The 27,883-nt window shown below is 35.4% G+C and overlaps 4 protein-coding genes across 6 annotated transcripts; 2 read left to right on the top strand and 2 right to left on the bottom strand.

Annotated features, from left to right (window-relative positions):
• Positions 1-372: 372 nt before the first annotated feature.
• LOC145616387 (ubiquitin-conjugating enzyme E2 34-like) lies at positions 373-7,036 on the bottom strand. 2 transcript variants are annotated; one of them, XM_081671097.1, is made up of 11 exons: positions 6,873-7,036; positions 6,638-6,717; positions 3,972-4,073; positions 3,109-3,163; positions 2,558-2,596; positions 2,358-2,421; positions 2,172-2,233; positions 2,041-2,080; positions 1,665-1,692; positions 1,417-1,508; positions 373-863 (listed from the first exon to the last, which is right to left on the bottom strand). In XM_081671097.1, the coding sequence occupies exons 3-11, from the start codon at positions 4,026-4,028 to the stop codon at positions 590-592; spliced, it is 711 nt and encodes a 236-aa protein (XP_081527223.1). In that variant the 5' UTR covers positions 4,029-4,073; positions 6,638-6,717; positions 6,873-7,036; the 3' UTR covers positions 373-589. The 2 variants fall into 2 exon arrangements, with proteins under 2 accessions (XP_081527223.1, XP_081527225.1); XM_081671099.1 differs by lacking the exon at positions 6,638-6,717.
• A 2,628-nt stretch (positions 7,037-9,664) lies between these two features.
• On the bottom strand, positions 9,665-15,642 carry LOC145617810 (pumilio homolog 23-like). Of its 2 annotated transcripts, none has more exons than XM_081672560.1 (11): positions 15,525-15,642; positions 14,778-15,072; positions 14,276-14,639; positions 13,062-13,361; positions 12,573-12,740; positions 12,197-12,340; positions 11,864-11,983; positions 11,594-11,779; positions 11,007-11,155; positions 10,580-10,762; positions 9,665-10,222 (listed from the first exon to the last, which is right to left on the bottom strand). In XM_081672560.1, the coding sequence occupies exons 2-11, from the start codon at positions 15,047-15,049 to the stop codon at positions 9,856-9,858; spliced, it is 2,253 nt and encodes a 750-aa protein (XP_081528686.1). In that variant the 5' UTR covers positions 15,050-15,072; positions 15,525-15,642; the 3' UTR covers positions 9,665-9,855. The 2 variants fall into 2 exon arrangements, with proteins under 2 accessions (XP_081528686.1, XP_081528688.1); XM_081672562.1 differs by having other exon boundaries at positions 14,778-15,061; positions 15,525-15,639.
• Positions 15,643-17,525: 1,883 nt separating this feature from the next.
• On the top strand, positions 17,526-21,595 carry LOC145617563 (pectinesterase-like). The gene is made up of 2 exons (XM_081672280.1): positions 17,526-18,715; positions 20,595-21,595. Exons 1-2 carry the CDS (start codon positions 17,638-17,640, stop codon positions 21,284-21,286), a joined length of 1,770 nt encoding a protein of 589 aa, XP_081528406.1. The 5' UTR covers positions 17,526-17,637; the 3' UTR covers positions 21,287-21,595.
• Positions 21,596-22,003: 408 nt separating this feature from the next.
• Positions 22,004-27,472, top strand: LOC145617542 (pectinesterase 3-like). The gene is made up of 2 exons (XM_081672253.1): positions 22,004-23,348; positions 26,548-27,472. Exons 1-2 carry the CDS (start codon positions 22,283-22,285, stop codon positions 27,225-27,227), a joined length of 1,746 nt encoding a protein of 581 aa, XP_081528379.1. The 5' UTR covers positions 22,004-22,282; the 3' UTR covers positions 27,228-27,472.
• Positions 27,473-27,883: the final 411 nt, after the last annotated feature.

The following is a 27,883-nucleotide window of genomic DNA, read 5'->3' as shown; positions in this document are numbered from 1 at the left end:
TGAATCAAAAACCATAGCACCGTTTACAAATGTAGCAAGGTCATGAAAAAATTGAACGAATCAATGTTTGTTCCTCACGTTTAAGATCTTTGAGCTTCTTGCAAGCAAAACACACATACTAGAACCATACGCCTTTGCTGTTGATAAGTTAAACTGAGTTTTTGTCACAGGTCTTGTTTTCGGGTCATTACATAGATTTTAAACGCAACGCACTTTGTATAACGCATAGGCACAAATCTTTTTGAAGAATTCTTCCATTGATATCACCCCTACACCACCTTATTCAAAGAAGCCCTTTTTTTCTCAAGTTTGTAAACATGAACCTCGACCATTAAAGCTCATAGGCTCATTTGAGATGATATGACAAAACACTTCCACAAAATTTTCAGACTAGAAGAATTTAATTGAAAGAAGATAGCATCCCATAGACTGTACAAGTTAGTGTAGTACTCCGTAACATTACAAGACAGTGAAACACCACAAAAGGTAAATTATGGATGTGAAAAATTTGACCAGCTCACATGCATATCTATATAATCTTAAGTTTGAAGATTTACCCATTTAGGTCGAGCCTAATTAGGGAGTGACATCAGTGTTCAAGAAGAGGCAAAGACATAACTAAACCAAATATTGAGAAGAGCAACAACAGCATCCAGGTCGGCACAGATTGCTTACGATTATTTCTTCTGTTCCCATCTTCTGCTTTTGCTGCATTATCTTGCATGCTATTATTAACTGTCTCAGAATTGAGAAGTGAAGATTCTTCTTGTGCGGGCACTGACAATGCCTCTTTCCGAGCTTGCTCAGCAAGCTGCTGGTTGTACTTCTCAACGTATTCGGGAAACAATTTCCTGAAAGTAGAACTAAAAGCAAAGTTTCAAAACCCAAAATAGACAAAAATAACTGACAGATTATTTTCAAAGAAAAATCAACTGACTAATTCCACAAAATAACCTTCCTTGAATTTCAGGATAATTTCAAAATTGGCATGGGTATCATGACTATCATCTGACAATATGATGCAACTGAGAGAAAAACATGGGAAAACAATATTTGTTCATGTTCCAATTCGCATTATGAGAATATGGGTTATCTGAGAAAATTATGGATGAATTTTATTTCAGTATGAGACATATCTTAGAAAAACATGACTCATACAGAAATGCCAGACGAAAAACCCAAAAACAGATAACATCAACTTAAGTGACTGTGAAAAGAGCAAAATATCAATTAAAAACCTTAATTTCAGTCAACTGAAAAACCAATGTTAGACATCTATGAATCATATGCCCAAGCTTTAAAGAGCAATATCAAAATGGGTTTTTGCATGCAATACTCATCAGTAGGCAATGTCAGACAACAGAGAAAAAACAAAAGAGAGACCACTACACCAGTAATACACTGCCACTCGCTTACATTTTACAATTATAAGCAAGTGAAGACTTGGCTAAACATTGTTTTTCCTCAACAGATGTTGAAACACTTCCTGTAGTAGGGCTTTTGTCCATCTGCAGGACACAAGAAACCAAATTTATCAATTGAAACGAATTGCATAATCTTACCAGCTAAGTAATACTAGTATATAACACACAGAAGTTTCAGGCACATAGGTCAGACATTGCTAATGGAGAAGCATATATATAAAATCACAGGCATGAACTTACCATGAATGAGAGTAGACCCGTAAGAATACTGCATTTTAAAACAAAGAGTAGTCAATAACATGCAATAAAGTAACTACACAAAAAGAATGTGCTTTCTTCCAGCAACAGCAACAGCAACTTAAGATGGTACATACTGTATTTTAGTTATCAAGATCAATGAGAACTCTACTTCTTCAATAATATTACATAAGTTTTTAAGTAAAATTGAAAAAGCTGCTCCATATCATTGAGTCAATGACAGACGATACTTGCTTTCCCATAAATGTTTAAAATGACTCATAAGAATATTCCATTCTACCCCATTTTTCCCTCAATTCAGGGACATGCTATGAAGTCATGCATTGAGAATAACACCTGTTAGCACACTTTATCTTACCTGGATACTGACCACATTGGATTCCAACTTTCAGGATGAACTGCAAATAAATAAAATAGACAATCATTATGAGACTAAATCATAACCAATGACAAAAAAGATAAAGAGCATCAATGAAGCACAAAACTTACAATCACTCATAGACAAGCATATCTTGGTATCAGTCATAAACCGCCCATTGGGAGTCGTCATCCTATGAAAAAGGAGACATTAAAATGCCAAAGCCACAAGGATTTTTATTTTTTTTATGATTTCAAGGGAGAAGATTACTAGCCAAACAAAAATAAAGAAAAAACAAAAAAAAACAAATGGGGTACCTGATTGATGGTGGCTTAAATGGATATTCAGATGGAAACGTGATCCTCCCATAATAATATCCACCTTCATAAGATAAGATGTAAAAATCAGAAAATCAACTCACATAATTGAAAGTGACACGAGCAATGACTGAGCCACAAGAGTTCAAAACTCGAGCCTAATAGATGCAGGGAAAAGAATAACAGCAGGAAGGACAAACCTGCAAAAGGTGTTCCTTCACTTCCCTCAAGTACATAATCTGAAATTGGAAAACAAAAGAAAAATAAGAAAGAGGGATGCATACCAAATAAAAAGACTAACACGACATATAATTTTGAACATGTCTTATAAAAGCTAAAACAATTTAATAACAATAATCCCCATCATTTAAGCAATGTCCCAAAACTTGAACATGCTATTTTAGTGGCAATTGTGGAGACTCTTAATTTAATTATACTCCAAACCAGCAAACCCACAATGAAAAATTTGGAGAAAAATGATCTACAGAGACTACGGTCCAGTTAAATAAAAGCTAAGTCTAGATGAATAGGTATGCCATGTATTCAGTCACTTGATTATTCATCTTGCAAACAATCTTTGGAAGGGTTGGACTTACCAGGTTAAGGCATAACCTAAGTTGTCAAAGTTTCCATATTCCACCAAATGGCATACAACAGCTAGAAATACACTAAAGTTCCAATATTTTCACAAATGAATTAGGGCATTAGTTCAAGTCATCAGTAAGGGAAGGACTGCTAAAATAAAACTTACACCATTCAAGAATGTTATTTGGAGAGGGGCGAGCAACAACATGAGATACAGGCTCCTGCAAATTCAAAAAGTGCAATTAGTATTTTGATAGATGAAGAAATAATGTAGGAACACAAGCCAAAAGTATTAAAGAAAGTATCCATCCTAGAGGGGGTCTTAAGAGTGATGACATATTTTTCCAAAACATTCTTTTCCAAAATATTTATTTCAGATAAAATAAAAAAGGCCTAATTTGAGAAAGCTGAGTTCTCAGATTATATAACTCCTAGAGAATTGAGGGGTAAGCTTGCTCTGTCATATGCAAAAAAATTTAATTCTCTAATATTCTTCATTGAAATATAGAGAGGAAAGAATTCACAACAATAGGATGCTTAAACATTAACTTTCTTCTATGAGAAACTCTTCTTTCATCTGCATGTAAACTCTGTCCCCTCAAAAAAGCCTAGCAACTTAATCAAAAGATACTTCCTCCGACCCTTAAAAAAGCTCCATTTGACTTGGGCACAATAATTTAGGAGAGGGAATGTAGTGGGGTTCTATTGTTTACAGTAAATTTAATAAAATTAAAATTACAAAAAATTAAAAAAAAGAAAAAGAAAAAGAAAAGAAAAGAAAAGAAAAAAAGAAAGTACTGGGAATAGCTTATTGATTTTAGGGTAAGTGGGTGAAAACATGGTACAGTTAAGTGTTTGGGAGAGAAGAGAGAAAGCAGTTTGCAGGAAATCCACAAATGAGATGAAAATAAGGCTATATACAACAAATCCACCAGTAAAACATCATACACATCAAATATAGAATACAGTTCAAAAGAAAGTAAGAAACCAGCTGGTGAGCAAAAGGAGTGAAAAAAAGATCAAACGTACTTTACAGAGCGCTCTAAACTCCTTTTGAAGACGTTTGACACAAGCTTTTTCAGCCATCTATAATCTTCAAATGCAACTCCTAACTTGAACTTCAGAACAAAACTGTAAAAAAATCATAGAAATAATTACAATTAGGATTTACAGAACAAACTGATTCCACAACTAGAACATTAACAAAAATCCAAAGTTAAAGAGTCAAGACAACCCAATCAAATGCAACATCTTGGGGGAAAAAAAAAGTGTTAAATCCAATCAATTTATGCTAGCAACACTGATAAACAACTAATCAAAAGTCAACCTTGCCCTTAAACACCAAAAGTGAAGAAAGAGAGGGAAACATTTCAGTAATCAATTCTTGGGACAACAAACAATGGGAATACAAGTTATAGCAGAAAGGCATCATTAGAGCTAGTGCCTAGCAGTAGACTAGGAGTAGATAAGATGTAAAGGGACCATGGAAGTTATAGAAAGAAGGTTGAAACAAACATGCAAAATGAGAATATAACCAGCTTTTGCACACAAGACCAACCCAAAATATCTTATAATCATAATTTTCACCAAGGAATATGGTTCTGAGTAGCAGTCTGAACACAAGAGTTACAAAACAAAACAGGACATTTTTGTCTACGTGTGTGACACCAAAAACATAACTAAAACAACACATAGCTGAGATAGTCTAGTCTCCATTTGTCAAACTTGAAAGTCCAACAATATCAATTTCATTAAAGGTTAACTTCAAACCCCAATCTTAATTCTTTGTGATAAATATATTTCTGGCTATGATTTACATTGAGTCATTACTTCTAATTAACATTAACGTCGGCTAAAGGATGAAAATTGATAACATGTGGTAGAACACCTAATAAATAGTCCAAATTCATCTTGTTCTAAAAAATCACTGCTAAAGAGTTAATGCATCCAAACTCAACTCAACTCAAGCTCCCTTTTTATACTACCACTGTACCACAAACTTAAAGCCTCATGCTATTTTTTAGTACGACAAACCTATTTATCCTTATAGAAAAAATATCAGTAGATAGAATAGTAGAACGGCTATATTGATTAGAAACAATAACAACACGCCTAATCAAAACATTTATTAGTTCAACGGGCAACTAGCTTCTGAAATTAAAGGAGATAATTCGTCCAAACCCTAATTTATACCCAACTTCCTACCTTTTTAATCACTCCTCTGTCCTATCCCTTGTATCTTGTCCCAAACACAATAAAAAATGTTTACTAGTCTAGAAAATCCTTGCTCCATTTAGTTATCTTGCTCCGTCAGATATCTATTTTTTTTTTTTTAATCTCACTCCTCTGATCCTCTCTCTTGAATCTGTTTCCTAAACCACGTAAACATGTTAACTCTCAAAAAAATCCTTGCTCCTAGTGGCCCAAATCGTGGATTGCCTCATGTAACTACATTTAAGGCCATGAATAATAATCCCAAGCCATAACAAGAAGTTGACGGCCACATTGACGCATTGTATGCTCCAAAAACATCTATATAAGCTTTCGAGGTCAATAGCCAGTTGAGTACATGTATATGATGTCATGTCATGAAATGGTCCACCATTCTACCAAACAAATAAATGGTTTCAACTCATACCCAAACAAGGTCTGTGATGATAGACTTTTGACTTTTGAGTGGCAAGCATCCAAGCCTTCCAGTGTGTGATGCTCGGGATATTCTAATGATTCCAAACTCATGAAGTTATTACTAAAATTGGCAATTTGCATTGTGGTGTAACCAATTTATGATAAGGAACTCATTATTTCCAATTTGAGCTTTCTACGGCAAGTTGGATAGGTTTGATGTAACTTTTCAAGTCTGTATGAGACAAAATTATGGTGGTAGCTTAGAAAATAATGGACCTAAAGGTGGATTTGAATGATGATAATCCAAATGGTCTAAAGGTGTTTAAGGGGCGGTTTGGTACTTTGGTTCAACCAAAGATATCAACTATGTGTTTCAGTATCAAACCTAGGTTTAGAAGGACATACACCTAAAACCCCATACCTTATTCCACGTATTTAGTTATTAACAATTTTCACCTCACTCAATTTTATTTTATTTTAATTTCTCACTCCCAAACCTCTCAGCCAATTTCCGTCTTTCTTCTCTCCTTCCTCTCTACCTCAATCTCCAAGCACAACATCAATCAAATTTTGCTGCCCCTAAGGGATCAGGCAATGAGCCTACCCCCTCCCTGCGCAGCGACAGCCTCAATAGTAAAGAAAGGTCAGAGTAGTTGCTAAGCCCCTGAATCCTCAAGAAAAATGGTGTTCTAGACCAACAAGATAAATAAACTGACGTTTTCGCGTATGCCAAGTAGAGAACATAGATTCAATGATCATAGCAATTTCTATTGCTATTAACAAACACATAGATCCTGAAATACAAAGAGTGTAATTTTAATCATAAAAGTGCCTACGCCAAACCCTCACAAACATACAAACCTGCAACAAGAGCCTGATAACTTACAGTAAAACTCTTCATTCCACACTTTTCTTCTCTAAAATTCTTATCTTTTTTTTTGTTTTAAAAAAAAAAAAAATTTAAATTTTTTTTTTTTTTTGCTCCACTAAATTTGCAAATAAACATACACAATTACAATTTCCAGAATTGCAATTGAAACAAAAGTACAGTAAGAAAGAAATATCACCTTATCAATCAATTCACCAAGAAATTCGATTCCAACCAATCAGAAACCACAAAAAACCCTAACTAGTAGCAGATGAACGTCTACAAATCAACAAGAACAAAATTACGACAACTGGATCACAATTTGTGAATAAAAAAGAATAAAATCATCGAAAACCCTAAAAATTACGGAATCAAATCGAATATTACAGAATCAATGAAAAAAGAAATTGGGGATCATATTGAAGATAAAATACCTTAATTACGAAGATAGCGAAATGAAAGAAGAGATCGCAGTTCAAAAATCGTATCTCGTAATCTCGTAAAAATGGAAATTCATGTGCTGCTGTTTATTTCTTCCCCCTTTTTGGTAAGTATTTCTTGGGGGTGGCTGGGAAAAGGGCCTCTTTTGGTTTTCAATATCTTTATTATAATGACTAGTTTATACGAGTAACAAATAACAATATCTTTATTTCATTATACTAGCTGCGAGTAGATTTTTATCAAATTTGAGGTTTAATCGCCTAACTTATATCTCTATAGTCTATAGTCTATAGTCTATAGTCTATACCATATTAGACCGTTAAATAAAAAATAAATTAGTTAAATAGAGATGTGTGGGAAAAAAAAAAAAAGAAGAAAGTTAGTTAAATAGAGAAATGGAATAGTTTTCTTTAAAAAAAAAATGGAATAGTTTTCTTTAAAAAAAAATGGAATAGTTTTAAAGATTTCATAAAAAATATCAAAAGATTAAATAATAAATACGTATAAATCATTAAATACATACAATCGTTCCCTCAAAAAAAAATAAAAAAAATTACATTCTCGTACAATCCTATATATTTTGAAGAAATTGTTTTTGAAGAGAATACATACAATCGTTCCCTCAAAAAAAAAAAAAAAATTGTTTTTGAAGAGAATTGTGATTTGAAACAAATACCTTATTTTAAAGTAAAAAAAAAAAAGTCCCCCTCAAAAAAAAAAAAAGTAAAAAAAAAAGTAAATATATCATTAGTAGTTAAAGTTATTTTTTTTTTTTTTTTTTGAATTGTAGTAAGAGTTTTAGTTAGAAACTCAAATAAAAGAAAACAATACAAACACAAGATTGTGAGTACAATACAAATTAGCACAATAGTACAATACCACTAGACTAAGTACAAGGAATGATGTTTAATTTTTAGGTAAAAAGAAGTTATTATAATATATTGGTGTCTCTCGCATGTTAATATTCTATGTAATTTTTATTTATTATTACAGAGTATTATTTTTTTAATTTTAGAAGGGAGAAGGGCTCTATTGAGCCAGAACCTCTCACAAGTCTTTTCGACTCGGATTAGCGGGCTAGACACTTTGAAAGTGGAGGGAAGGGTAAGGGAATCCCCACGCCCAAAATGTCTCTAGTAATGTTTGATCCCACAACCTCTTGATTGTGAGGATGCAAACTAGACCACTAGACCAAGCTATGTTTGGTAGATAATGGTGTATGTATATTGTAGAAATTTGAAGCACGCATCATGTATGTATAAAGCTAACATATAAACATAAGAAAAGAAGTATCAAGAGACAAGTGCAAAATCTTGTATCCGACTTGTAAACGTGTATAATTACAAAAGGGTTAGTTACCCCAAATCTCACAAATATAACACTAGTAATCTATAAGCATAAAGACAATACTTATGTAATTTGAGTCGACTAAACTTGTTGTATACAAACACGCATACTATATATCAGATATACATAGATATAACAATTAACAACACACCACTAAACTTAAAAAACAATCCACAAAGTACACTTTTGTTAAATTTTTAAAAGAATTGAAAATCATTTTATTAAGGCCCTCATTAACAATAAACTATAGTAGATGACTAGATGAGGCACTAATTAACAAATGCAAGTTAAAGAAGTGAGACAACAAAAAAGTGTCTTTGACAAAAATGCTAACATCGTTCGTTAAAACAGCTGTATGATTGAGAAGTACAAGGAGCAATATGTATGCAGTATTCTGATTCTGATTTCTGATAACTTAGCAAAATAAAATAACCTAAGATTATCAGAAAAGAAAAGAAGCATGCATTAATTTATCACCCTTTTATAATTTCAAGAAAATTAAACTAACATTATCACGTGATAGATCACATGACTACCTCTGAGATTAATCAGATTATAGTATTTAGTTAGTAGTTAATCCAATGGTCAGACTACAAACATGCATATAGTCAAACAAAGTAGCACATGATCCCACCTTCTTCAGATCCCCGAGAGTATACTAAGATTCTACTATTGGTATTTAACTAAACCTCTAATCACTTCATATGATTTGAGAGTGTATCTTTGTTCAACAAACTTATTACTAAAAACATGAAAGTCCAATGTAAGACCTTTGTTCTTGTTCTTGTTTTTGCACTGGTGTTGCTGTCGTGGTCGAGTGGGGCGCAAGCAAGGTTACTTGGTGTCTCCTCTCAAACATTGAAACATCTTCGATCCGATATGAAGAAGCCCTTCAAGAAGGTAGACTCGAGTTTTCGAAGGATACCACCGAGTAGATCGAATCCTACTCAAAACAAGTAAAGTCTGGTTTTAATTAATTCTGATCAGGTCTTCAGAAAGAACAGTTGCATACTTCTTAGTTGTCTCAGACAGTGTGTTTCTTGTTCTGTTTTTTTTTTTTTTTTTTTTTTTTGCTAGGTTGAAGCCTACACTTCATGGATGAAGGATGAAGGTTTCCAATCCATAGTCTATAGTTTTGTAGAGTAGTATTTTTTTTGGTTTGTAATGGACAGCTTTTAGCTTACTGTGTATATGATAAGCTTTTCTGATATAATATAGTGAAATACCACAATTTTGCTGTCTCAAATCTCTTATGCTGTTGATATCATTTTCTGATGATGTTAAATTATACATCTCTCCAAGTCTTCATCTCAATTGTACATTAACAAATGCTTCATGATGCAAATACTAAGGCAAAAAAAATTGTAGAAAGTAAATGTGGGTATGAGTTCCAGTTTTACAGAAGAAAGTTACTAGGATAAGAGTGCATGCATTGTAGAATATGCTGTTAGAATTCTCAAAGCCAAGATCAACTAATTTAATTCATAAAACTTTCCAATGTCAAAATTTCCTAGATATTATTGTTACACAGAAAAAGGGAATTGTTACAAAGATAATTTTCTACTAAAACAATTACAATACAGAGCTCCAAAATTGTAAGCAGATATAGCTGTTGCAGCATCTGCAAGTTCAGGATTTGAGCTTCTTCTGAGAAGACTTTGACAGGTCATCTTTCAGGCGATGCTTACGCTTTTTCTTGTCAGCAGACGGTTTCTGTTCAACATCATTATCACCCTGTTCTTTACCAGATTTTTTCTGTTTTTTATGCTTCTTTGAAGAATCGGAGCTAGTGAATGATGCCAAGACAGTGTCAATCTCTTGCCTCATCTTCTTTATATTCGTTTGCTGGGTTGCTTTCTTAGAAAGATCAGTAGTAGGAGGATTCTTTTTTTCCCAGGAGACACTTTCTTCCTCAACAAATTCAGCTAAAAAGTCCTTGTAAACAGTGAGTTTAGACTTCTGTCTAGATCTCCATTGTTCGGGGTGTCTTGAGAAACTGGACAGGAGATGATAATTAAAAAAAAAATCAAAAATAGGTAGAAATGCATTGGTCTTAAAAGAGTCTATTAAGTGCTTGAGTTAAAGCTTAATCTTAAATTCAAAATTTCTAAACCAGATGGTCCAGCAATCAAGCATGCTTAATCAAAATTGCTATGCAAGTCAACGATGAGGATCACAACAAGCTACATATTGACATATCCAATTTTGAATGAAGAAACTTAAGCTGATCATATAAATTGCAGCAACTGACTTTCCACTGCCACATATTTAAACCTTTTTTTCATAATTATGCTCCTTGATAAACCTAACATAATACTTCTCAAAGAATGAGAGGAGAGCTAAGCAAGCTTACCCATCGACATCAAGATTCCTCAGGAGAAGAGGACCCTGCCTTGTCTTAGAAAGTTCTTTCTGTACACCGAGCATATCAGAGACTATCACTTCTCTTAATGGAACATCACTAGCATTGAAGCACTTTTCAACAGTGAAAGAGCCCGATGGATGCAATGCAAGCTCTCCAAAATGACCCTTCAACCTTCATCACATATACAGAAATGATGTGCTAATTAGAAAACTGGCTGACTGAAAAAAACAAAAAGCTAACTCTCCTATACACTTTATTACTTAGTCTACTATAGTTTCTCTTTTGTCACAGCATAGAAATAGATAGAGACAAATAGAGAGCTTCTTTATCAAAGTTTATTGATTATAGAATGCAACGTCAGGGAACAAGTGGAAAACAAAACATTAGTTCAACAGAAATAGGGCTGAGAGTGTACTTGCTAATCAACTTCTTCTTCTGTTTTTCAGGAGCTTTTGAACCCAGAAATGCTTCAATAACACGTGCTCCTGCAGAATCTTTCAAAGCTTCCAGGACATGAGAGCTTTCCATTGATGTGATGCTTGTGATGTAAGGTTGTATATAGTCCTGCAATAAACAAGCATGATAATATATTAAAATCCAAAGGTTAATAGAAATAAAAAGGTGAAGTTAACGATAATCATTACTTTGTTATATTACTACTCAATTTATGCTTGTCATAATTAAACCGGGACAGGAGGGGGATCTCATAGGCTTTTTGCACATAGCCTCACTAATATATATACATTATAGAGATAATGACTATGTATCTAGACCTCCCGAGTCGTACTTTCCCTAGCTTTAAGCTTAATACTGTGCTGCAGCTGATGTTTTTCTTGTCTAGGAAACATTGCATGAGATTCTTGAATCTTTCTGAACAGAAATACAAAGTACATATAATGCATAGCATGAGAGAAGCATTTTAACATGCCCTGTTTATTTTTCTTCAGATACATAAATGATTGTATTAAGGGGGAAAAAAAAAAAAAGCACGAGGCTACATACACTTGGATACTTAAATAGTGATTGCAGAATTAGAGAGCCCATAACATGTACTCTACAGCCACTTGTCCAGCTCCAGTTTGCTTTATCCTTGGAGAATAAGTAATTATCAAGTAATAGTAATCGAGGCACAATGCAATTCGGATCCTCGTTAGCTATAATTACAGCAGCTGCAAGCTCCTTAGAGCACTGTCAGTCAAAACAAAAAAATAACCATAATCAAATTTACTGTAAGTGTAAAGATATACAAGAGGTGCTATGTGAAGTTTGTACCTTGTGCTCACAAGCATGGTGTTTCTGACTTGCTGCAATCAAAGATGCAACAACACCTGCTCTTCCCATTTTCAGGAGATCCCTCATTCTGGGTCCAAGCTCCTCACATATTGCACCTACCTAGAGGATAACATAAATGGATTACGCAAGGTATACAACAAGAATTGCTACACGACTTGGCATATGTTTGAGTGACTCAAGACACAAAATGACAAGATATAGTTATCGTCAAAAAGTAGAGGATGAGATTTTAACATTGATGCACAAGCATTTTATGCAGCATTATTGTGAGATTTGTAACCAAGATTCCATGTGCAATAGAAAGTGACATACTTGATCTTGGTTTCTTGCATAAGATATTAAGGCTTGCACAGCAAAGTTGGCATAGTGATGGCATGAAATATCATACAACGAACCCTTGAAGATTTTCATGAATATCTCATCATATAGAGTATCTGGGGCCACTTCCAATATGACCTGAAAAGTATGACAGCTAATTTCATTAAAAAAAAAAAAAGGAAAAGAATGCAGGGAGAAATAAAAAATACACCTAGAAATAATATGCGTAAATCCTTCCCATCTACCACCTACAATACACCACAGTTTCAATCTGGATCCTATTAAAATCAAATTAATCACAGGGTATTTTGTAGCAGAAATTACTGTTCATGAACAAAAATCAAATAAATTTCATATACAAAGATCCTACCTCCATCAAATGGCTAAATGCACTTTCTTTTACCAAATCTCTGATGGTCTGAACCTCAGTTGTCTCTATGAAGTAACTTTGTTCTGCATTCTCCACATTGCAACCCATAATAACAGGAATAATACGGAGGAGCTCTTGCTCTTGTCCTGCTAACAACTTCAGAGCTGTCTGCACGGTACAAAATCCACAGAATTATGGAAAGTAGACAAGTATTCAAGTTATAGAGTTGAACTAGATAACTCTCACAGAATCCCTGGCTATACAAATTTGCACAGACAGGTGACAAGCAGCCAACAATTGAAGCTGTATAAGATTTCCAGCCTTTTGCATGGAAGAGTCAGTTTTATTCAGGCTACCTGGCCATCTTAATCACTACAGAATGGGATGATTGGATAACAAGATTACAAGAGCAAGAGGCCAAGAGATATGACAAAATATAGAATAACAAGTACTTCAGATTATGATGCCTATAAGGCTCTTGGAACATACCTGCAGAACCAAACTGCTATACTGGTCCACTTGTAGGGCTGCAATATCCGTTGCGTTACACTTTAACATTTCGGACACAACAAACTCAAGTAAATCTGGAAACCCTTGATGGACAATCAGGGTCTCATTCTTGTGCTCTTTATCAGAATGAAGATTCAACCTTCGAGATAAAACCGTAGACGATTTTGCAGAATGGAACTCTGAATCCAATGGTACTCCTTTGCATAAACATAGAAGACTTCTGATCACATGAGATCCATGACAGTTGCACATAACAACTACAGGTTTTCGAACTATTTCCTGGCAAGTAATAAGTAGAATGATGCCTGTCAGTCAACAGAGAAATAAATGCTAACTAAAAAAGTTCCAAGACAAGTATTTATGCTACAACCTAGGAACAATTAACTATGCACTACAAGATCTACTTTGCATCGATAGCAACCATGTTAACTCACACCATAACAAGTCAAGAGAGCATATCAGCAAGAGAAAGAATAGGGATGTCAATGGGGCGGGGCGGGGCGGGGCGGGGCGGATGTTGGCCTTCCCATCCCCATCCCCACCTAATATTTTCATCCCCATCCCCATCCCCGCGGCGGGTCTAATTTTCATCCCCATCCCCGCCCCACCGGGTACAACTCCAAAACCATCCCCGCCCCACCCCCCACTTGGATATCCATCCCCACCTAATCCCCACCAAAGACCCACCTAATCCCCACCCAAGATCCACCTAATCTCCGTATCTCAAAATACACAATTCTACATAATTAATACGAATTATAAGATAAACGTTCTACGCACATTTTTGTGTTATAATATAAGTGTCGTACAAAGTATTATAATTAATATTGTATTTTACGTAATTATTTTATAAATACTACAAAAGTATGTAATTTTACTTTAAAAGATATATAGATGTGGCCCATGTGGGTATGAGGTGGGGATGGGGCGGGTATAACTTAAAATCCACCCCCGCCCCATCACCCATGGCGGGTATGGTTTTAATCCCCATCCCCGCCCCACCACCCGCCAAACCGAGACCCATCCCCGCCCCAGTCTCCTACTTGACTCGCCCCACTGACATCCCTAAGAAAGAAGTATCATTAAGAAAAGGCAATAAAAAAAATAATAGCAAACGAAAAAACTAGAAATTCTCTTTTGTTCAGCATAAGAGTAGAAATAAAAGGAGAAGAATAAAAGAAATAAAAGACTACCTGGCATAGCAAGGTTAAAGTATCTTTGATTAGATTGTGAAAGTCTTCATCTTGGAGATGACTAGATAAAGAATTGAGAGCCGTTTCTGCTACATGAGAGCCACACCTATCTATAGCAATCCGACCAAAATCCTTCGCACAACTACGAAGAAAACCACAAAGGTGGTCCGCGTCACAGCCATCCAACAATGTTTGCATTGTGTGACTGATAATATGGTCAGTCACGAGTTCCATTTCTTTCCCTCTGCTTTCCTCCAAAGCATTACCACATACGACAGGACGCTCCTCCAACTCTACTTCACCACTTTCTAGTACATTCGCAATCTCAGAGAAGTATTTCACCGTTTCAGCATCTATTTGCTGCCTATGTGTATATTAGACTCATGTCAGCATATAAGTAATCACTCAAACACCAAACAAAATGGAAAATTGGCAACAACTAGATACTGTACCACACATATTATCATCAGTTAAAAGGTGAAAAAGTATACAGAACAGACACCTGATATATGAAGTCTCAGCATCCTCCGAAAAATCCTGCTTCTTTTGATATTTCTTATCTTTAAAAGCCCCATCAGCTTCACTTCCATGGGAACCTTTAGACTGGTAACTCCCATCAGAATTTCCTCGTTTCCCATCTGCCTTTCTCCGCATAATTCTACTTCTTCCCTGCCTAACACCGCCAACGTCTTCTCCAAATAATCGACAAGTCTCAGCAACAGTATGATCCTTCGTCCTTCTAAGAGGTAAAGCTTTCGAACCAACAGCAACCATACGAACCCAAAGCTGCCACAAAACTATAATCAACAACAAGCACTTTATCAAATTGACAACCATAAGAAGTGTTCAACAATACTATAAGGTCAATAACCCCGGTTTCGGCACATAAATTAAGTTAGTTAACTTAACTCTTGTTATCAATTGCACACAGAACCATATTTCTTAATCATTTGAGCATTTCGGCGAGACAATAAGCATTCGGCTCGGCTCATGTACTCAATTAGGCTCGAAAATGCAACACATTAGCAACCAAAATTTGACTCAATTTACAAATTAGACCCAAAATATCACATAAATTCCTTCTCGTTTGAACGTAAAATACACATAACAACGTTCTAGCAATTTAATTAACAATTACAGTAATAATAATAAAATCTTAGCCCTAAATTGACTAGACTGACAATTAAAAATTAAACAATATATTGAGAAATTAATATTCGATGATTGAAAGGAGGAATAAACATCATACCTAAGAAGCTGCTTTAATGGAGGAGAAAGAGCTCAGAGGCCGCTTCAATGGCGAATTCAGAGTACGTTTCAGTGGAAAAAAGAGACAAGTGCAGCGCAAGTGAAATGCTTCAAAGGGGGAAATGGACTTGGTTTACGAAAATTTTATTGTAGAATTTATGTTCATAAGTGCGCGTCAGCCCACAAAAAAATAAGCTTCCCGTAGCCCAGCCCAACCCGAACCAAAACCCAGTGAAATTCACTCATTGAACACCCGGATGTATATAACAAATTATACTCAACACCGATTATATTACTTCCTCCATTCCAAATTAAATGACATGTTTCTTTTATCGCTTTTGTCAATGTATAAATTCAGCCATAGGTTTCAAAATAATTAAATTATTAAAAAAAATTAACCCTAAATATCTCTAATTGTCAATAAGTAAAAATAAAATACACATATAGATGTAAGAGGATTATTCCAACAAAATTTCTCATAACTATTTTCTATTTTATCTATAAATCACAAAGACTAATCAAAGAGTTTGTGAATAGTGTCAAAAGCCAGAACGTATCATGTAATTTGCAATGAAGGAAGTATACAATAAGAAAAAAAATTAAGAACTCTACTGGGTGTAAATATTGTTGAACTACCTTTGTGTTAATAATTATTGGAAAACTTTTGTATACACCCGATTTTCAGTAATTTACTGTACATCGGGTACACTTTTGTCAGATTTAGTGTCACTTTTGTCAAATTTAGTATCACTTTTGTCAAATTTATCAATAAAGCATAAACAACTCTTACATATGTCACGGTAACTTTTATGCGTTTTAGTGTAACTTTTGCACATTTTATTGTCACTTTATAACGGATGTTTCCGTTTTATTTAAAAGTTTGTGATAATTATTTGAATAGGTAACGTTGGGTTAGTTAATATGACGTGAGTAATTATTCGAAGACTTTGTTGATGAGTAAAAAAAAATGATTTCCAAAGGCGTAGAAGGGATGGAGATCAAATGAAGTATGACGGGCCTGTTCACTTCAGCTTAATTTCAGTTCGTTCGTTTCAGCTCCAATCAGTTTAGTTCAGTTCAACTCCTAATTTCTTTTTCTCATAAAATATTCATTTCAGCTCAGCTCAGTTCAGTTCATTTCATTTCCAATCAGTTCAGCTCAGTTCAATAAATGTGAACAGGCTCTATGTATATATGAAGCTCAAAAAACTTCACATACATAAAAAGAACACAACCTTAAATTTTCCATGTCTTTCTAATTTTATTGAGTTATTATTCCGAAATTGACGCTTTAGGAAAAGAAAAGGGCAAGCTTTGATTCTTAAAAACGTGATTTGTTTTATTTAAGTTTCTTTAGGTTGTCGGTTCCCAACTTTTTACTCTAATAATTTGTAAGATAAATGCTTTTTCGACTAAAATAAGTTTTTAGTGAATTAGTGGAGGAGGTAAAGCAAAAAGACTCGTTATTGGTTGTCCACAAGAGATTTTGTTGGATTATCCTTATAGTTTATTAGTTTAACATTAAACATGCATGTATATATAAAAGTATTTACCAACGCTACTAATTAAATTGTCAACCATATGGCACCATGCAGGCATGCATTAACATGTCGAATATGGATTAGAATTAAGATTGTAGCAAGATATATTATTATTAGTTATTACGGCTATAAAACCAAGTATGAGTAATATTAGAATTAATAACATAATTTGTACTTCATGTAACTTTAATTATTTCATTGGAGGTCCTAAGCGAAATTGTTTCATTCATAAGATTCTGTAATACGGAGTAGTTTTTCTTTTTTATATATTATTAAAGTTTAAGGGACCATTACAAAATTCTTTTGTTGTAAATAATAAGAAATGGAGGTAATGTAGTATATTAATTTAGTTATCATATTATGGATGGAGAATCTAATTACACTCAATTATCGATCCAAATATATATATTGAGTATCTTATGTCAATATTACTTTTGAAAAGTACTTTAAACGATCATAACACTCCAATATATATATCTCACCATCTATACTCTTGCCCATCAAAACAACCACACATTCTTTTCCTTTTCTCATCAAACATTCAAGCTAGAGAAAAGTCATAAACTCATAATCATGAAACAATTATCTAAAAAACACAAGAAAATACTCTTGATAGGCCTTCTTTCTTCCCTCTTACTCATAGCCACCACTGTCGGTGTTGGCATTGGAGTAAGATCATCTCACCAAAGAGACAATAACAACCCTAGACTCTCCCCCGAAACACATTTGGTTCTTAGATCCTCATGTAGTAGTACTCGATACCCTGACCTTTGTTACTCGGCCATAGCTTCTGCTCCTTCCACCACCACTACCAAAATCTCTACTCAAAAGGATGTCATTGCTGCCTCCTTAAACCTCACCACACGGGCCGTGGAGCATAACTACTTCACAGTCGAAAACCTCATCAAGACACGTAAAAATCTTACGATTCGTGAGAGGAATGCCCTACACGACTGTCTGGTTTCTATTGATGAAACCCTGGATGAGCTCAGGATGACCTTACAGGACCTCCTGAGCTACCAGCATAATAACAATAACAACAACAATAACAATAATAAACGTGGTAAGTCCTTAAAGGGCTACGCGGATGATATGAAGACACTCATATCATCCGCCATCACAGATCAAGAGACGTGCCTAGACGGATTCTCCCATAATGACGCGGATAGGCACGTGAGGGACACGCTCCAAAGCGGGCAAGTCCACGTAGAAAAAATGTGTAGCAACTCCTTAGCCATGATCAAGAACATGACCGACACCGATATGGCTGCTGCCGCGACAACCACTAAGAAGAACTCGAGGCAGCTTTATGCTAACGGCGATCTTGGTCATGAAGAGTTCGGTTGGCCACATTGGATGTCTAGTGTGGATAAAAGGATCCTCCAAGAGGGTCCTACAAAGGCGGATGCCGTGGTGGCGGCTGATGGGAGTGGTGATCACCGGACAATAGCCGAGGCCGTGGCGGCTGCCCCGGTTAAGAGCAAGAAGAGGTATGTGATTAGGATCAAAGCGGGAGTGTATCATGAAATTGTGGATGTTGGTAAGAAGAAGACAAATCTTATGTTTATTGGAGAAGGAAGAACTAATACTATAATTACTGGAAAGAAGAATGTAGTTGATGGCAGCACTACGTACGATTCTGCTACAGTTGGTAAGCACATAAAACTATATAGTACTCTATACATGATACATCGTTCCCATGTTATATTTTGCAATTTGCATGGCAAAAAGAAGAATATATATAATGTTTTTTCTTTTTCTTACTTTTTCTTTTTTTTATTAAAGAAGAATATAATAATGTCCCTAAAGAAATAAATGAAATGCCATTTACTTTAGATAACTCATTTAGATTGGTGGCACATTCTACATATACAAATAATCTAGTACGAAGTAGATAATTATTTAGAAGAAAACTATAGATGGTTGTTTTATGACATTTTAGAAAGAAAACATATTAGCTTGACAACTAAAATGAAATGGAGGCCGGGATTGATTATTGGTATTTAATTTGATTTTATCGTAAGATATATTTGAACCTTTACAATATTCAATTATTATCAATTATATTTATATTACTATGAATGTATGTACTCACCTTTACATTATTTTCATATTAAATAGAAATATCACTTATTAAAATTTTATTAGAATCATTTTGATACTTTGACACATGACATTTTTTTTTATATATAATTTTTACAATAAGATTATTAATGTGGAGTATATTATTGCAATAAAAAATAAAGAAGGAAACACTTTGATAGTTTGGTACAGGCCGGTTGAATCACTAGAGTAATGAGTCATTATCGTGCGCTATTAATGGCTTTATTGCCAATTTTATGATAAACGATATTTTGAATTGGTTATTTCAATCCATTTAGCGTGAATATGACACATGCATGTGTTAATTTTTAATTGTAATTTATTTCCACATCTTGACTTTTCATTTTCTCTCTCTTTCTTATAATCAATTTTCGGTTAATAGTATATAAATGGACTAAACATTTATTCAATATAGTGTTTGTACAATCACGAATTTTGGCATCTATTATTGTTGAAATTAGTACGTATCACAACTCACAAAGTCACAAATCACATCCTTTCAAAAAAAAAAAAAAAGTCACAAATCTCATCATAATAATAATGCATATGGTATAATTTTCTTATCTCTGTGTCTATAATAATCTAAACACCAAGAAAATTAGTAAAATTATCCTTGAAAAATCATTTGTACTACTATTTTATGAAGAAATAAAAGTTAATTACCACCCTAGCTTCAAAAAGAGAATCTCAAAAGTAATACTCCATTTAATTTATTTCAAAGTGATGATTCTACAGGACTGCCATAAGACCAGTGTTGCTCTATGGTACAGAATGTTGGGCTTCTAAGAAAGAGCATATTAAAAAGATGGAGGTTACGGAAATGCGCATGTTAAGGTGGATGTGTGGAAACACTTTAAGAGATAGAATCAGAAATGAGGTTATTCGCAAGAAAGTAGGTGTGGCGGGCATTGTAGATAAATTAAGGGAAAATCGTCTGCGTTGGTTTGGACATGTAAGACGGAGACCCGAGGGTGCACCGGTGCGAAGAGTGGAAGAGTGGGACCATGGAGGGATTAAACGAGGAAGAGGGAGACCAAAGATGACTTGGTTGGAAGGAGTGAGGAAGGATATGAAGTGCATGGATTTACGTGAGGATGAAGTTTTGGATCGTAAGGGATGGAGGAGAAAGATTTATGTTGATGACTACACGGAATAATCAAATTTGGTTCATGTTAGCCGACCCCACTTTTGGGATTAAGGCTTTGATTGATTGATTGATTGATTGATTGATGATTCTAATTGATTTTCATGTATTATTAGTCCTTTTCGCTACTTTAATAATAAGCTAGTTGATGATGCTAATTAAATTTATCAATTGGTACCATAAATAAAGTTGCAAATTGAAAAAGAAGCAAATAACATTATGGAATAATTGTCCCTATCAATCTAGACTCTCTAGTAATTAACTTGATTGAATTGCATTGCAGCTGTTAATGGAGAAGGTTTCTTGGCTCGAGACTTGACCTTCCAAAACACCGCCGGTCCATCAAAGCACCAAGCCGTAGCACTTCGTGTAGGAGCAGACCTTGCAGCATTCTACCAATGTGACATCTTAGCATACCAAGACACATTATACGTCCACAAAAGTAGACAATTCTACGTCAAGTGTCTAATTGCAGGCACGGTAGACTTTATATTTGGTAACGCGGCAGTTGTGTTCCAAGACTGTGACATTCACGCACGTAAACCTAACCCGAACCAAAAGAACATGATCACGGCTCAATCAAGGACAGACCCTAACCAAAACACCGGGATTGTGATCCAAAAATGTAGAATTGGAGCCACTTCGGACCTACTAGCCACGAAAAATAGCTTTCCGACGTATCTTGGTAGACCATGGAAAGAATACTCTAGGACAATAATCATGCAATCATCTATTAGTGATGTGGTTCATTCAGCAGGGTGGCATGAATGGGAAGGTGACTTTGCACTTCAAACTTTGCATTATGGAGAGTATAAAAACTCCGGTCCAGGGGCCGACACTTCGAAACGTGTACAATGGAGGGGAGTCAGAGAACTTACTGATGTCGCCGAGGCTCAACAATACACTCCGGGGAATTTCATTGCAGGAGGAAGTTGGTTAGCCTCCACTTCTTTCCCCTTCTCTCTTGGTCTCTAATTAGCTATTTTACCATTGAATTCGCGTTGATTTGATTAGCAGAAACTCGTACTCCATATTTGTGCGTTGTTGTGTTGTTGGTTGAATGCAAGGGCTAAGCGCCTAAGCTAAGGGAATAAATAGAGTATGCATGTTTTGTTTTTACTTGTCAAAGGAGTTTATCATATCAAATGATGTATTAAACTATTGATGTAATAGTAATGTTTGTTCGATCAATCAAGACTTCAAGAGAACTGTGTTATGACTTGTTTACAATTATTTGTTACAATGTGTAAAACCATTGATTGAATTATTGGATTGGATCTTATATAATTTGCATTGTTTACGTGTAAAACCATTGATTATTGGGTCTTATTAGTTGTTCAAACTTTATCCAATGTTGTAATACTTAATCCCTTAATATGAGAGGAGAGGGGGAGAGGGACAATGGATATATAAGAGGATTACCATTCACGTCTTCATTGACATCTAACATGAGTTGGTAAAAGCATGAAATTCTTACCATCGTATTTTATTAATTTAACCATAATTATAGCTTTGAGATTATATAATTACTTGTACAGTCATACACTCATACGCATATACATATAACACAATTAATATTAAGAGTGACATGTTCGTCAACATCTAGCCTGATAATAACATGAAATGCTTACTATCATAGCTACAAGTATAGCTTTGAGATTATTAAATTACTTGTACAATTATACGCGCACTTATAAATAATATATAACACGTCTAATAGTAGGCTAGGCCACATACAAACACTAGTATGGACAACCCCCAATTTGTTTCCGCGTAAATGCACTTCACTAATCACTACCCATCCAATTCTCCACTCGGCAACTGTATATCTGTTTAATGGGCCTATATCTTCTAGCTGTTATCTTTGTATCTACCCGCCAAAAATAGCAAAAACACATCCAAACATTATTGCATTATTGGTAGTATATATTAGTAATCTGATTCATTAAACAACGACAAATCAAAACGAATATGGATAGCATAAAATCCTTTAAAGGATATGGCAAGGTAGATGAAGCAGAAGAAGCATTATTCCAAAAAAAACTAAAAAAACGAATCATAATCATCTCCATCTCCGCCATCATCCTCCTCGCCATCGTCATCGCCACCGTATTAGGAGTCTTACTAACCCGCCGAGGCGGCACGGACGACGGCGATAAGTCATCATCCCCTTCTCCTTCTCAGTCGCTAAAATCAGTATGCGCCGTAACTCAGTACCCTGACACTTGCTTCACCTCTTTATCACCTCTTATCTCCAACTCCACTTTTAGTAGTCCAACTAGACTCTTCAATCTTTCTCTTCAAGTGGCTAAACACTCGGTTTCGGAGCTTCGTTTGATCCTTCCGAAGCACCCGAACGACACCGTTTTGGCTAAGGCGTTGAAGGATTGTGGTGAGTTGTTTGAGGATGCTGAGGATCAACTCCGAGAATCGTCCGAGTTGACGTTGTCGAGTAAGAGAGGGAATGATCTTAGGACGTGGCTTAGTGCTGTTTTGACTGATCTTGATACTTGTGTCGAAGGCGTGTCCGAGATCAATGGAACGACGTCGTTGATGGAGGATTTACGGTTAAAGATGAAGAACGCTACTGAACTGGTGAGTAATAGTTTGGCTATTGTGAGTAAAGTTGGATCTATTTTGGGTAAGTTTAAGGATAATTCCAATATAAAGGTTCCTTTCCATTTAAGGAAACTTCTCCGAAGTGATGGGAATAATCAAATGTTTCCTGTGTGGGTGGGGTCCGTCGAGAGACGATTGTTATTAGGAGAGGGTGAGGAGAAAGGGGGAGTGGTCGCGGTGGTGGCTAAGGACGGGAGTGGGCAGTATAAGACGATAACGGAGGCGATAAAGGCGGTGCCGTTGAAGAGTGTGAAGAGGTATGTGATATATGTGAAGGAAGGAGTGTATGAGGAGAATGTTGTGCTGGGTAAACATGTTTGGAATGTGATGATGTATGGTGATGGAATGGATAAGAGTGTTGTTTCTGGTCATTTGAATTTCATTGATGGCACTCCAACCTTCTCAACTGCTACATTTGGTATGTAAGATCCAACTCTATTTTTGAACTTCTTAATATTGATTGCATTTACATAAATGATACATCATCACCTAGTTGCATATTCAATTAGCATTATTATTGTTACCAATTTTCAGATTTTGGTTTTGAAATTTCATTTTTGTTATGTCAAACGTCAATTGTAATCAATATTAAATCTAGCTAGTTATAGTTGGGAGATTAAATCGGCAATATGAGGTTAATAAATATCACTTGTACCGTACCATACATTTTCTAGATACTTAAGATTTATATTAGAATTATGAAAATAGTATGGTGCACCCAGAAAGAACATTAGGTATATTTTAAAGAACATGTGAATAAAAAAGAACATACTAGCATTGGAAAAAGAACATGCTAGTGTTTGAAAAAGAACATGCATGCATATTAGTGTTTGAAAAAGAACATCTTGTGTTTGGCAAAAGAACATGTTTGTGTTTGACAAACATACATACGTAGTATATGTATTTGATAACATGTTTTTCAATAATACAAAATATGTTCTTTTTGGTTCGTATGTTCTTTGAATTTGGCTCATATTTTTTTTTTTTTTTTTTTTTGAAAAGATGGCTCGTATGTTCTTTTAAGGTAATGAATTCTTTAACGTATGTTCTTTAACGTATGTTCTTTAAATTAACTTATGTTCTTTTATGTTATTTTAAATTTTGAAATTTGAAATGTAATTTTAAAATGAAATCTTGAATTATTTTTAGTTGAAAATAATTTAGAGGGAGAAAAATATTTGGAGAGAGAAAAAACTATTTTTGGGAAACTGAAATCTTTGGTAGTGAATTTTTACATTAATGTGTTATTTTTCATGAAATTTAATAAAGTTTTTATCATGTTCTTTAGTAATGCATGTTCTTTGTTAAAAACAAACATGTTCTTTTTCAAGAAACTAAATATTCTTTTTCGTACACCTAATGTTCTTTCCGCCTTTTTTTTTTAACCGGGTGCACCATGCGCATGGTACACCCGGGTGTACCAACCATACATTATAGAATTATGTGTAATAAAAATTCAAACCTCACAACAATATTACTTTGTACTGTGTAAACTTTAAGTAGATATAATTGAGTACTTTGTACTTTTGTAGATGTTTAAAATATGTTGCGTTTGATTATATATGTTGATTTTGGTAGTAGACTCCATATACTTAGTTAAGGACCTTAATTTAACCTACTTCATTGGTTCAAACTAGAGCTGTCAATTCGGGTAAATGGGTCGGGTTTGAGTCGGGTTTGTGCGGGTCGGGTCATCTCAGGTCGGGTCAATACAGGTTAATGTCAGGACCTATGTGGGTCGGGTTCGGGTTGGGTCATGCATGAGTCGGGTCACGTCGGGTCATACATCTTTTCGGGTTCGGGTCGGGTTTAGGTCGGGTCAATAAAAGGTCGGGTTACATTCGGGTCGGGTGAAAAACAAGTCGGGTTAAATTCGGGTTTTTACGGGTTTAAATGAGTTAGGGTCATGTTCGGGTTCGAGTCGGGTTCGGTTCAAGTCAATTATTTTCGGGTTATAATCAGGTCGGGTCATTATCGGGTTCGAGTCGGGTTCGGTTCAAGTCAATAATTTGCGGGTTATAATCAGGTTGGGTCATTATCGGGTTTGAGTCGGGTTCGATTCAAGTCAATATTTTGCGGGTTATAATTAAGTCGGGTCATTCTCGGGTTCGGTTCAAGAAATGGCACTTGTAGAATTGAGTCACTATTAGTGGCTGCTTCTAAAGGGGATGTTCCAAAACTCAAAGAAATGGCAGATCTTATGCGTTCCAAGTTTGATAAATATTGGTCCGATTACTCTGTGTTATTATCTTTTGCTGCAATTTTTGTTCAAGTCTTCTATCACTACTGCTTAGGGAAAGATATGGACACGAATATGCATGAAAATGACAATAATTTCCTAAGACCAATAATTCACATGCAATAAGTTCGAGAAACCAGCAACTTAAAGAGAAAAATATAGTTGGACATGAGTATGCATGATAATGACTATAATCTCCAAAGAGGCAAAGACCAATAATTCACTTGCAAGCAATACACCACGAAGCTCATATGCAAGGAATCCATGTTAATAAATTGAAAAAAAGCCTGAAACTTAATAGTCAATACGGAGTACTCTTTTTATCCTTAAAACTCCTAAATCCTAAAATTCGGGTTAATAATAGGTCGAGTTTAAATTCGGGTCGAGTCAATAACAAGTCGGGTTGAATTTGGGTCGGGTCAATAACAAGTCGGGTTGATTTCGGGTCGGGTTTGTAACAGGTCGGGTTTAAATTCGAGTCGGGTTAGGAACGGGTCGGGTTGACCTCGGGTCGGGTTAGTAACAGGTCGGGTTGAATTCGGGTTTTGACGGGTTAAATCGGGTTTGGGTCATTCTCGGGTTTGAGTCGGGTTCGGTTTAGGTCAATAATTTACGGGTCACATTCGGTTCGGGTCCTCTCTAGGTCAGTTCATGGTCGGGTTTGGGTCTCAAATACCCGGGTCAACTCGGGTCTAGGGTTGGTTTCAGGTCGGGTTCGGGTCACTATTTTTTTCGGGTTCAGACGGGTTAGGGTTAGGGTCGGGTTAGGATCGGTATTTCGGGTTGGGTCAGCTTTTGACAGCTCTAGTTCAAACTATCAACTTAATTGACCATAATTTTGGATCAAGTTATGGTTGAATTCAATAAATTAGAAGAAAGTTGAAAAGCAAATAGTGTTACGTTAAGTTGGCCGCAATTAAAGGCGATTAGTGAGTGTCATGTGGTTTGGGTTAGCATACATTATGTCAAAATTTTGGACATTAAGTGCACCAAAAAAAAAAATAATAAAAAAAAAAAAAAAATTGGGACATTATTATGCAATTGCAATCAGAATGTCTTCTGTATTTATGGCCGTGGCCCAAACATGTAGCACGTCAATTACTCAATTTACACTAGCCTCGGCAACAGGGTATGTCATTGACACCTCCTCTAGTATATAATACCCATATTGGTGGGATATTTTATAAGTTACGTTGAGGCGGATTTAAAATTAATAAATTGATTGGACGCTAACTAATTATCAATTAAATGCAATTTTCATTTATATCTTTCATTTTATATTTTACGTGTAATGTTTTTTGCCATGTACCAAAAACACGGCTAGGCCCCTAGTATAACACTAATACGGAGTACTTTCTTTGTTAATGTTAATGTATAGCTACTGCCGGAAAAGGATTTATTGCCAAGGATATGGCCTTCAAGAATACGGCGGGAGCTGAGAAGCACCAAGCAGTGGCCTTACGGTCTCAGTCGGACCAATCTATCTTCTACCGTTGCTTGTTTGATGGATACCAAGACACCCTCTATACACACTCCTATCGCCAATTCTATAGAGAATGCACCATCACAGGAACCATCGATTTCATATTTGGTAACGCGGCTGTAGTATTTCAAAATTGTAAGATCCAGCCTAGGCAACCAATGGCCAAACAATTCAACACCATAACGGCCCAAGGTAAGAAGGACGTAAACCAAAACACCGGGATCTCGATCCAAAAATGCACCATCTCGGGTTTGGGTCAGGTGACAGCCCCAACTTACTTGGGCCGGCCTTGGCAGCAATACTCCACTACTTTGGTCATGCAATCTGTTATTGGGCCTGTTTTAAGCCCATTGGGCTGGATAGGATGGGTCAATGGAGTTGATCCACCTTCGACGATATATTATGCTGAGTACCAAAACACTGGGCCTGGAGCTGATATTAGCAAGAGAGTAAAATGGGCCGGGTTTAAGCCCGATATTACAGCAGATGAGGCCTCAAAGTTTACAGTGGGCAACTTCATTGATGGGAGTTCTTGGTTAACAAGCACTGATGTGGCCTTTGAGACAACATTGTAAACATGCCATTATCTTTCTTTTTATTTATTATGCTTAATCTTGGTGTAAAAATGAGTATATATGTCTAAATATGTAGTTGGATAACAGTCATAGCACTATTCAGAAAATTCATGAAAGTTTACAAGGAATGAATATGAAACATGAAGCTCACCAACTTCAAGTGCAAACGTCAAGTGTGTCATATGAAATTAGGCTAGTGTTGGCACAAGTATATGTTCAAGTGTCAATATTGACAAAATTGTGAAATTTTGTCATGATAATAGTCCAAAACGAAGTGTTGGAGTGTTGATTGTTGAGTACTTGAACTCTTGAAGTTAAATGAAGGGTCAATAATACAACTTGCAACAACTATTTAAGAATTAATAATATCTCTTAATACTGTATCTTGATTACAATCATATCTAATATTATTATTGTAATCACTAATTATATTAATTGATTCTTGTATATCATATAGTAAAGGAAATTTTGACAATTACCACCTTCTGTTATGTCCATTTTAGCAATTACCACCTTCTATTTTTTTTTTTTGAAAATTACCACCTTCTATTTTCAAAAATATCAAAAGTTACCACCTTCTTGCCTCCTAACTAGCACGTGACGTCATTTTAGGCCAATTCTTTCCCTTCCCTCCCTATTTCCCTCACATTTTACAT

Source organism: Chenopodium album, chromosome 26 (genome assembly GCF_948465745.1).
Source record: "Chenopodium album chromosome 26, dcCheAlbu1.1, whole genome shotgun sequence".
NCBI classification, from domain to species: domain Eukaryota; kingdom Viridiplantae; phylum Streptophyta; class Magnoliopsida; order Caryophyllales; family Amaranthaceae; genus Chenopodium; species Chenopodium album.
The sequence above is the reverse complement of the archived record's forward strand: the minus strand, read 5'-3'. Positions and strand labels throughout refer to the sequence as shown.